This window comes from Macadamia integrifolia, chromosome 12 (assembly GCF_013358625.1).
Source record: "Macadamia integrifolia cultivar HAES 741 chromosome 12, SCU_Mint_v3, whole genome shotgun sequence".
In the NCBI taxonomy this organism is placed as follows: domain Eukaryota; kingdom Viridiplantae; phylum Streptophyta; class Magnoliopsida; order Proteales; family Proteaceae; genus Macadamia; species Macadamia integrifolia.
In genome coordinates this window covers 21,930,044-21,941,944 of record NC_056568.1, presented here as the reverse complement: position 1 = coordinate 21,941,944, position 11,901 = coordinate 21,930,044, and the positions used below count along the sequence as shown (strand labels likewise).

The window sequence follows — 11,901 nt, the reverse complement described above, 5'->3', positions numbered from 1 at the left end:
CCAGATCGTTTCACAAAAAAAAAAACCACCAACACCAAATTAAAGATTCCATTTCTACATTCCCGTGAAATGAGAAAAACACCAAAAACGTTCTAATAGATAACTACCAGACACAGCCTAAAAGTTCTAAAAACAATCCCTAAATAGCTAATTATGCTATAAAAAAAATGCTACATAGAATCTATTGTAGATATAGAAAGCCAACTTAGAATGCATAAAATTATATTCTATTCTAGGTAGGCATATTAGTGGACATAAAAGGGCATATATAAAAGACATTGGGTTATCAGTAGACTACAAATCTCATCTTACCAAAAAAAAAAGACTATAAATCTCGGAAATATGTGCTGGCCAAAAGTTTAATTGACTAGTCAAATAATATTGATCCGTTTGAACAACCTGATTTATGTTCAGATACCAATTGATTGCACTTTAAGATTAATGAGTGGTCCAAAGTTTTAAAGTATTTGTAACTCTATAACCCCAAGGGTGTAGCTCAATTGGCAAGGAGCGTGAAAAAAGATTCCAATAATCCAAAGGTTAATATTATGCATACTAGTTTCTTGGACAACTATAGAGAAAAAGAACCATGTCCTGCTGGTAAAAAGACGATGCTACCCCCTACAGGGTTTTGAGGCTGCATAGGTTCCCATTGTCCATGGGGTGTGGGACACACACCCACACCCCATGAACGGTGGATCTCATATGGTATCATTCCCACATGGGGAGAGAATCCCAACTCCATATGTATTGGCTGGGGGTTTGTTGAATTTAGATCCGTTGCACGTACGTTCACCTGGGAGTATATATGAGCATCTAACAAATACATGTCCATTTTGCTTCCATGTATACTCCTCTTCGCCTTTTTAATAGCAGAAAATGAAACAGATGTTGGATCCTCACATGTACGTCCAAGTGAGCCACGTACGTTCACCTGGGCATATATATGAGCACCTAACACATACATGTCAATTTTGCTTCCATGTGTACTCCTCTTCGCCATTTTAATAGCAGAAAATGGAACAGATGTTGGATCCTCACATATACGTCCAGGTGAACGTACGTTCAATGGATTTCATGTGTATAGATCAGGATCATATGAGAACCTGATCCATTTTCACACAAGAGATAGGGATATGAGGAGTCAACGCATCCATAGGAGAGAGAGAGAGAGAGAGTTGACATTCTTCGTTACTCCAAATGGAGAAAGCAAAGGAATTTAAAGATAGAAGAGTGACATTGTAAAGGAATTTACAGAATTATACGGTTGCCTGCGACTTTTGTAACCAAGAAGTTTAGTATATCCAAAATGTTGTTTCTCAATGAATTATTATCTACACAACCTTCATTAAGTTGGAATTCCTGATCATGTAAGTGGCAATACAAAGTCAAACATGGCATGGAATGGCATGGCCTTTGAGAGAACCAAAACCAACCAAGTTGGGGTCAAATGCTTTCTTAGTCGATCAGGTCCTTTTGCATTTGCAACATCCCTTTCAACTAATGTCAAACCTCTTCTCTTTTCTTATCATTTCCAAAATTTTCTATTAAATACAGGGTCCCAAACACCCAGCATTATCATTCACTGACATTGGTGTGCAGTGATAAAAGGAAATGAAATGGGAAGTTGGTTATGTGATCCAGATGAAGAAAGGTCTTACATGAAGATAACAGCCTTGTTTGGTAGCCAAGGATGACTTGCCTATGTCCTCTCAAGACTGAAGGGGTCTTCTTACACTCCCCCCCCCCCCCCCCCCCCACCTCTCACTTTGTGTTGTTCATAGCAAGTTTCATCGGCCAACTTGACTGGCTCTTTTATTTCCAGAGGAAGGAGAAAGGTGACTCCTAGAGGCACGTAAGTTGACGGTCTAATTGTATTAATAAATGGGTTTTGCTATGTGTAACCAGAGCTGGTTACATTGAGCATTTCACCCTGCCAAATCTTCCTCCTTTGTAAAAATAGTGATCGTTTTCTGTTTTCTGGCAGTTAGGCTCTAGCTTAAGTCCAGGGAAGGTTGCTAATTTGACCCTCCAACCCCCAACCTTCTTAAATTATAGTAATAATAAGTTAGTAATTAATAATAATAAATGTAGCCTAATGACCCTTTTGTTGGTTCCTCGTGGGTCTTTGTCTGACCCCTTATCGGTAACCAAAAAAAAAAAAATACATATTTATATTTAATAATACATTTCTAAATTAATGCATGTGTATCCAAGCGTAAAGGAAACATTCAGATAACACAGGTTTTTGTCTTTAATCATCTGATTCCACAAGAGTCCTCTAGTCTATAGTTAATGAATGTACTTTAAATTCTGGATTAAAAATTTTGGTCTAGATCAACTAAAATCATATCCATTTGTTTTAAACACGAGGCCCATTATTCCATGGCCTTTTTTCAGTAGACGTTCTTTTTCTTGGTGACGACATCTAGCTAGATACACAATTGGCTTTGTGTTGGAATACCTATACGGTGGATAATAAGAATGGCTCAAATTTTCTCTTTTTTTGCTTTATAGTTGCACAAGGTTCTTTTAGGCAGCTAAAAAATAAACTTTTTCTTGATGGTTTGTAAGCATCTTTGTTGGATAGTAGCTCTATATGTAGCGGCATGGCCTAGATTTAACTCTTACTGTCAAGTTTTAGAACTGAAATCAACACAATATATAAAACAAAAGAAGCAATAGCTAAGTTGATCGTAGGCCATTCTCTCCTGATGGTCTAGTTGGTCGTAGAGTATCATTATGCGTTAGCATGTTTTGACGCAGGAGCGTACTTATAAGTTGTTTGCACCTTACTCAAATATTTGCATGGAGTAAACTATTTTCATTTGCAAGAAAAATTGTGAATCTAAATATTGCAAAACTATTTTGATCGAAAAGTATGTTTGCAAGATAGTATACATTATACAACCTGCTTAAGGCTCTTTATGCGAAGGGATAGAACAACAATTATTGTCCTCTATCCGCTTGATCTTGATCATCTTTCTTAAGGCATTCAGATTGATTCTCACCCTTGCCCCTGAGAGGTGAACAGTGCCTATAAGAGACCAAATCTCGGTCATCAAAGAAGACCCGATATATAAAGCATAAGATAAGATTGGCCGTTATCTCAATGCAAGTTTGGCATATACAATTGGTGAATTGGATGAGAATCCTACTCATTGTAATTATCCAGTTACCATATATGAGAGATCTCACCATTTTTTTTTTTTTTTTTGCTGAAGGATCAGATTATATTAAAGGAGAAAAAAAGAGAGGAAAATATGATACAAAAGCAAAGGCTGAGCCTCCACCTTCGGCAAAGCCATCAGCAGAGGCTCAGCGCTGCTAAGAATAAAATCTATATCTAGGCCGCCCCCCTTCATCTGTAATCAGCTCATTGATCAACATAGGAGGGAGGGTAGCCTCATCAGAGGAGGCTCCAGATGAAGCCGCTGTCTTTGCCAAGTAGTCAGCAATAGGATTAGCTTCCCTGAAGCAGTGAGTAATCTTCCACTCTACAGAGATCAAGTATGAAAGGAGATGGCACCATTCTTGATACACAAACCATGGAATGAGCCTGTGGTGAAAGAGGGAAACCGCCGTAGAGGAGTCGGACTCAATCCAAAGGTGAGATATATGCAGGTCTCGAGCAATCGAAATGCCTTTAATGATGCTCCAAATCTCAGCTGAAAAGCTGGAATCCACGCCCAGGGAGAAACTAAAGCACCGCATCATTCTCCCCTGGTGGTCCTAAAAAATACCTCCGCATCCTGCACGACCAAGGTTGCCAAGGGAACACCCATCAACATTTAGCTTCACTCAAGTTTGGATAGGCTTGCACCAATGGACTTCCAGAATGCCTTGTCTGCTATGGGGAGCAGTACCAAGATTAAGTCTTCTACAGATAATGAGGTCCTCTACAGATTTGGGGTAGAATTTTTGGCTACAACATAAAAAAGAAATCTCACTTTTAAAGCCACGAAGGACTAATGCTGTGCTTCTTGATTTACCCTCATAGCGCCTATGATTTCTTTCATTCCAGATCGTAGCCATCGTAACAAGGAAACTGAACGTCCAGCCCATCTTTAAAGACCATCCTTTGCCCTTGTTGCGCCACCAAACAACCATGTCTATTGCTGAATCTTTACTGGTCCAGGCTACATTAAACAAGTCTGAAACCTTCCTCCATAACTCAGTTGAGAAGCTGCAATCAAGGAATAAATGGAAAGTAGACTCAGAGCTGAAGCCATATAGATCACACCTAGAAGGAAGGTGAATTCCTCTAGATTGAATTTTCTCATTAGTAGGGATCTTCTCATGCAACCAGTGCCAACCCAGGGTAGAGAGCCTAGGCAGAAAGAATTTATGCCAGATAACCTTATCCCAAGAAACCGAAGATGATGGGGACCTAAGGACATTCCAGGCAGACTTAACAGTGAAGTGCCCCATCGGATCTAAGCTCCAAATGCATCGGTCCTCTATAGGTAGCGATGGGAGGTTTATGCACTTGATTTTTGAGAAAATGTCCTTTAAGAAAAAGGACTCCATCTGAGGCATCATCCAGCGACCTTCATCAATGAAATCTGACACTGAAGGAGCAGGATTAATCACGTCTTCCCCCAACTCCGATAGCTGCCAAATAGAATGAGCCCCTACCCAATTATCTCTCCAGAAGTCAATGTGTCTTTCATTGCTGATGATCCACCTCTCAATATCAGATACAAACTTCCACAATCTCCTCACCCCTGGCCAAATGGAGGAGCATTTGTAGGCTCTCTTGGGTCTACCATGGCTAGACAAGAATCTTGCTCTAATAATTCTGCTAAGATGAGAGTCGCTATGCTTGATCTTCTACGCAAGTTTGGCTATTAGGGCCTTATTAACATCCCTGAGTCTACGGATACCAAGGCCACCTTCCTTCTTGGGCTTACAGACCTGATCCCATTTGACAGTTCAGCTTTGGAGCTATCAATCTCCCCTGTCCAGATAAAGTTCCGCATCCATTTTTCAAGGCATTTAATCATGGTAGCAGGCCACCAGTATATAGAGAAGTTGTGCAAAGGCATACCAGAAATGACTGATTTAACTAACTCCACTCTACCAGCCATAGAGAGAAGTTTCCCCTTCCAACCCGCTAATTTTGCTTTGATTTTATCCATCACAGGGAAAAGGGGCTCCCTTTTCACACGGCTTTGGAAGATTTGGACACCCAGATATTTGGTGGGAAAAGAACAGGTTGTAATATTCAACTCATCGAGAGCCACAGCTTCGTCGCCAAAGGGATTTTTCCTAAAAACAGTTTACTTTTTTCTAAATTGAAAAATTGACCTGAGCCGCTTTGGTAGCTATCAAGGAAAACTCTGAGGTTTCTGACATACCTTTTAGAGGCGTTCATAAATATGAAAACATCATCAGCAAAGAGAAGATGGGTAGGAATTTCAGCTCAACGGGGACCAGCAATAGGCTTAATAAGATTCTTGGCAGCCAGATCCTTTAACCCGCGGCAAAGAACTTCCTCGGCAATAATGAATAATATGGGGGAGATGGGGTCGCCCTACCGGAGACCTCTACTTGCTTCAAAATAGCCCAGAGGGCCGCCACTGAGGAGAACAGAAATTCTAGCAGACCTTAGAATCATGTGGATCCATCCTGTCATAGTGTCAGAGAACCCAAATCTGCTAAGGACCTGGAATAGAAATTCCCATGAAATGGTGTCAAAGGCCTTCCTTATGTCAAGCTTCAAGCCTAGGCCGCCTCCCCTGGATGAATTTCCCATCAAGTTGGCTAACTCAGAAGCCATCCCAATATTCATCTGGATTACTTTGCCCTTTTGGAAAGCTCCTTGCTCCTGAGAAATAAGTCTAGGAAGGACTACAGGGATACGGGAAACCAAGATTTTTGAAAGAATTTTGCAGAAGAAATTCCCCATGCATAATGGAAGGAATTTATCTAATGATCTGGCATCATTCACCTTAGGAATTAGTAACAAAAAATTATTATTGATTCCATGAGGGAGAATACCTGAAGAGAAGAACCCTTTCACCGCCCTGCAGACATCAATGTTCACCACCTCCCAGTAGGTTCTGAAGAAAGCTCTCGAATACCCGTCTGGACCTGGAGAACTATCAGGATCCAGGTCCCAAACTGCTCGTTTAATCTCATCATCAGAGAGGATGGAGTCCAGCATAAGTCTATCTGGGTCATGAAGAATATTGGGAATGCAATTGAAAATTTGGGGTTGAGTATCTAGCTCGATCCTTTTATGGAACTCCCCATAGAAATCTGCCAAATAGCTCCCCAACTGACCCTGATCACTGATCTCAGCCCCGCTCTCTGTGATAATGCTCCTGATGGAGTTCCTCGATCTCTTTATACGAGTCATAACATGAAAAAACCTAGAGCATCTGTCCCCTTCTTTCAACCATCTAATTCTAGACTTTTGAGCCCAAAGTTTCTCATGATTGTCAATGGCTTTCCAGAGCCTAGTCTTTGCATCAGCTTCCAAGTCAAAAAGATGCTTAGAATAGCCCTCTTCCTCTATGCGAGATTGAACTGTCTCCAACTCAGTCCTCGCACTATCAACCTCTTGATTAAGGTTAGGAAAGGCCCTTCTTGACCAAGATTTGATAACATGCTTTAATCTCTTCAGCTTCTGATATAAGATAAATGTAGCAGAGCTGATCAGGTTCATGTTCCATGCTTCCCGAGTCATATCCACAAACTCAGGGTGGTCCAACCAAATTTTGTTGATACGGAAAGGGCAGTTCTTTGGCTTAGATGAGAGCCTAGAGGAGACCAACAGGGGAGCATGATCCGAAGCAATTCGGGGGAGGACCTTCTGAGAGCAATCATCAAAGGAGTTCAACCAATCTTCATTCACAAAAGCTCTATCCAGGACAGCTACCACATTGCCAGACCTTCTATTGTTGCTCCAAGTGAACTTCCTACCAAAGGAAGGAATTTGGATCATGGATGTGGCATCAACCATGGCTCCAAATTCAGATGCAGCCCCTAAGCAAACTCTTCCAGGTCCTCTTCTCTCATTATCAAATAGGGTCACATTGAAATCCCCGATAATCATTCTTGGACGACCAGAAGGGTTAGTGGCCAGATCCAGCCAAAGGTCCCTTCTCTTAGCTCTTAAGCACTTGGCATGAACCACTGAAAATTCAAGAACTCTGTCATTCCACTCAAGATCAAAAGAAATCTGCTAATCAGACATGGAGATTATCGAAGGCTTTTTCAAATTTTCTTTCCACAAAATCCAAAGGTTAGGGTGCGAGTCATTCCTATCATTGTGAATTAACTCTGACGCAAACCCGAGCTTATTAAAAAACAACTGTGGAAACTTGATCACAGGGATCATAGGCTCTACAATACAAATTAAATCAGGAGAATTTTCGCGAACAATTTTAGATAAGGTTACCCTGGCAGCAACCTTCTTAATACCACGAATGTTCCAGAATAGGAGCTTCATGATAACATGTGGGGAGTGGTTTGATCAGTCCTAGCATGAGACCGATCCGCCACATTCACCTGCTTGCCCTTTTTCTTCTAATTTCTAACCTTAGATTCTCTTTGTAAGGCGGCAGAGTCAATCTCTCTAACAATGTTCAATCTTCCTGCACCAATAGAATCGGACCTGCCTATACCAAAAACGATAGCATGGCCACCGTGATTAGCATATCGTAAACTGCAGCGCACTCCTTCCGTCTGATTTGCCATGGCCTGATTGGCATCGACGCTATGCAAGAGGGGGTCGGGTGATCCATGAGGGTCAAAGGAGCCCTGCTCCATACCTAAATCCAGAGCAGCCACCTCATTATCAAATCCGATCACAATCTCTATTCTAGAATTTACGTCCATATTTGGTCCAAATTCAAAATTTGAATTACCGTCCATATTAACTAAAGGAATATTGGACTCTAATTCAAAATTTAAATTAGCTTTCATATTTGCTAAGGGAAAATTCATCTCCATCTCCAAAGGACACCTAGACTAGGGAGTAATTGATTCTGATAAATTAGTTTCCTTTTTCGAGTCAACTTTCATAACAGGAAAATTCTCCATCTGATTCTCATCTTCTCTATGAGCGGTTGCCCCACCACCGCGCAAGGCTGAGCCGCCCCCATGGATGATACCAGCTCCGCCATACTACTGCAATCTTCGCGTGGAAGATAAGGTTGCGAGAGCCACCGAGTCCCTTGGCGGTTCGTCAACATAGTTTGCACCTAGGATACCACCATCATTCGCATGACAAGTAGCCTTGGACTCTGCGATTTTTTTTTCTCTGCAGTCTCCAATGATGTGTCCTACCTTCTTACAGTATCCACACTTCCCCATAGCATCCTCATAAAATATTTTCTGCTTGAACCAGAATAGATTCTCAGTCCCTGGCTGCTTACATTCAACCGAATCTCTTCTGGTCTCAAGCCTCCGATCTCCATTTCAACAAGGACCCGAGCATAATAACCATACATCACATTTTTCGTGCGTTGATCTAATGCAAGAGGACGGCCAGTAGCTTTTGCCATAGTCAAAAGCACTTTCTCGTGCAAGTACTTTAATGGTAATTCTGGAAATCTCACGCAGACAAGAACCTTATTGATAGGTTTTTCATGAATGTTGAAATCAAGGTGCCAACGCTAGAAGCGCACTAGCTGACCTCTAACCTTCACAAGGCTCCTCCGCCATATTGTGACCATGTCACCCTCAGAAGCAAACTGAAAGATGGTGAAGCCCTTGCCTATGGGCACCATCTTCATGGTGCCCTGCAGATTCCAAGCCTCACGAGCCTCCCTTCGAACGTCGTCCAAAGAGACAAGACGGAAGTTGATTCTACCAATTAAGGCAAATCGATATCTTCCTAGACGATCTTCATATGCGTCTTGGGGAATAATCACCTTCGTGGAGTTTCCTGCGTGAACAGGGTCAGGAAGTTCACTTACCTCTGGAAAGGTGCTCCCAACAGCTTTTGCATAGGATTTCTTTAGTCCATGAGCCGCTGTCGGCCTCCCTTCAACAGGACCTGAAGCCACCGTGAGTGGCTCCCTGTTGCCATTGTGAGCCGGTGACGAGACTACAACATCGCCCTCATCATCTTCCCTCCTTTCCATCGGCCAGAAGTCCATGATCAATTTCTGCTTTCCTCTATCCAGTGGCCGTCCAGCAGGGAGCACAGAGCAAAACGCTAACTCACCACCACTCTCCCCCTCTTCCATCATTCAAAGTGTGATTTCTCTCTCAATGACCTTAAATAAGCACTGTAATATTGGAGTTTTTTTTTTTTGGCTAACGATGGGTATCCAGGCTTTCGGCCTGACTAGTCTCGCTTGCCCTTATTGACCCTACAATAGCATGGACCAGGTCATACTGGGGTTGAATGATAACCATTCAACTTTCACTGAAAGCAGTGAAGAGCACTAAACACCCCCGTGTGAGTGGCCCAAGGTGTGCCTAGTGGGAGTCGAACTTAGAACGTCCGAGTTTATAGCTCGTACCAAGTTCGTTGCTCGCCAACTGCACTACCCCCTTGGGTTAATATTGGAGATTATTCATAAGGATATTCGTGGATGTAGGTTACATTTATTCCTTTCTAGCTGAACCACGTTAAGTGTTTGGTGTTCATCTCTTTTTACTTCTTCCCTCTTCTTCCTTCAACCATCATACATTAACATGGTTCCTGATTTTTCTCCCACTCAAAGCAATGCCTTTCCTTCCCTCAATAATTTTCTTACAACCAAATTGACAGACAAGAATTATCTCTTGTGGAAATCCCAAATCGTGTCATTACTCCGTTGCTACAATCTATATGTTACTGTGGATGGGTCCTTTCCATGCCCTGCCTTTACCTTGCCACCAAAATCCACCACCGGCGACTCGTCTACTACGGCTGTTGCAACACCAAATCATGCCTTTGCTTAATGGTGTCGCATTGGATCATCTCATTATGTACTGGTTACTTGGATCTCTTTTTGAACTTGTTCACACCCAGGTGGTCGTGGATCAAGAGCTGGAAACTTTAGAGATGGACACTCTCGTGCTAGGGTTTGTTCTCATGGAAACGGAGGTGGTCGTTACCACAATCAGAATATCTATCCCCAACAAAACCACTATAGTGGCCCTATTAATAGTTCTCCATCTATGCTTTTCCCAATAATCAATGTCAAATTTGTGGTAGGATGGGCATAAGGCGCTTGCTTGCAGACAACGCTTTAACCATGCGTATCAACATGCTTACAATCCACCTCACAATGTCAACCTGACAGATTACCCAGTCCCTTCCTCTACAGAGAGCGTCTGGTATCCTAATTCTGGGGTAACCAATTACATTACTGCAGATCTTGAGAACCTCCACGTTGCAAAACCTTATTCCGCCAATGATCAACTGCACATTGGCGATGTATCAAGTTTGTCTATTACCCACGTTGGTCGTACATTTATTACTAATTCTTCATCTCCATTATTGATGGAGGATATACTACAAGTACCTTTCATCACTAAGAACCTCTTATCGGTTTCCCAATTTACAAAAGCCAATAATGTACTTTTTGAATTTCATCCAGAGTTTTTCTATGTGAAGATATGTAAAGACAATAATGCATAAGTGTCTGCTCCAAGGCAAAACTAAAAATGGACTCTAACAACTGGTACTAAATAAGGTTGCACCAAAAAATAAAAATAACTTACAGACTTTTCTTGGTGCACGTACCTCTCCCAGTTAATGGCATAATCGGTTGGGGCACCCGGCATTTCAATTGGTTCATAACTTATATCCTCCTTTGGCTTACATGTAACTTCAATGTCACATTTGTTTGTTTGCAGTGGTGGTCAAATGGGTAAAAGCCATAAATTACCTTTTGGACGATCACCATCTCAATCGGGTGCCCCTTTGGATCTCAGTTACTTCGATGTTTGGCGATCATCACCATTTACTTCTTTTGATGGGTACCCATTTTATATAAATTTTTTGTTAATGATTACTGAAAATTCATATGATGAAATGAAAATCTAAGGTTTATTGACTATTTAAAAAATTTTAAGTGTTGATGGAAAACTTGTTTGAAAGCTGCATCAAACGGTTTCATAGTGATTGTGGAGGGAAATTTAGAAATGTTTCTCGCTTTCTCGACAAATTCTAGGTTATCCGAGCGAGCCCCAGTTTACCATTCTATACTTGATCAAAATTATTATACTATATGAAATGGCGGGTCTTCTGGATTTGTGGATGGTCATTCAGTGATAGGCAACTTCCCTATCAAGATATTATACACCTCGCTCTTTCTAATGTTGCCCAGAGAGGTAAAACTTTGTTTTTGGACAACTAATCATGGCTTCAAAGGCTTAGCATCTTCCTTCATATGACATATGTATATTCTTCATCTGAGCAAAAACGACATTTTAGGAAGAAATTATAATTAGGATATGTTTGGTTGCAAAGGAAAGTGAAATTTATAAACTTAGAAAAGAAATATTTGTAATCATTACCCCGTGTGATTTTATTAACTACTTAAATTTCTTACTATATTTAGTAATGATATATTTTACATATAATATTTATTTTATAATTTATAACAAAGGAATTTGGATGCAAAATAAAGTGAAAATTTAATAACCCATTGTGGAATGAATTTTTTTTTTTTTTTTAAATGAGAAACAAAAGAGTATCATTAAGTTAGAATAATAGAAGCATTTACAATTGGATTTTTCACCAGCTTCCTAAATCTTTTGCGCATCACCATTCCAAAGCATTACCTCACGTAGAGTTAATGATACAGTCACATGGGGTAATGATTAACAAAATTCTTTTTTTTTTTTTTTTGAAAATTTCACTTCCCATCCCTTTACTTCCCCTTGCATTCAAATAGAGCCATAAAGATTTGGGATTTGTTTGGGGAACTGGGATGGGAATTTTTTTTT

At 40.9% G+C, this 11,901-nt stretch overlaps 1 protein-coding gene across 1 annotated transcript; it reads right to left on the bottom strand.

Annotated features, from left to right (window-relative positions):
• Window positions 1-3,327: 3,327 nt before the first annotated feature.
• LOC122094799 lies at window positions 3,328-7,884 on the bottom strand. Its single transcript, XM_042665397.1, has 5 exons — window positions 7,549-7,884; window positions 5,541-7,189; window positions 4,918-5,271; window positions 3,951-4,801; window positions 3,328-3,497 (listed from the first exon to the last, which is right to left on the bottom strand). Exons 1-5 carry the CDS (start codon window positions 7,882-7,884, stop codon window positions 3,328-3,330), a joined length of 3,360 nt encoding a protein of 1,119 aa, XP_042521331.1.
• Window positions 7,885-11,901: the final 4,017 nt, after the last annotated feature.

Excerpts from the sequence above, each read along its gene's own strand:
- LOC122094799 (XM_042665397.1), bottom strand. The coding sequence starts at position 7,884 with ATGGACGGTAATTCAAATTTTGAATTTGGACCAAATATGGACGTAAAT. Across the intron at positions 5,272-5,540 it reads GAAGCAAGTAGAGGTCTCCG|GAAAAATCCCTTTGGCGACG; the intron begins GTAGGGCGACCC and ends AACTGTTTTTAG. Across the intron at positions 4,802-4,917 it reads GAACTGTCAAATGGGATCAG|AATTATTAGAGCAAGATTCT; the intron begins GTCTGTAAGCCC and ends TCATCTTAGCAG.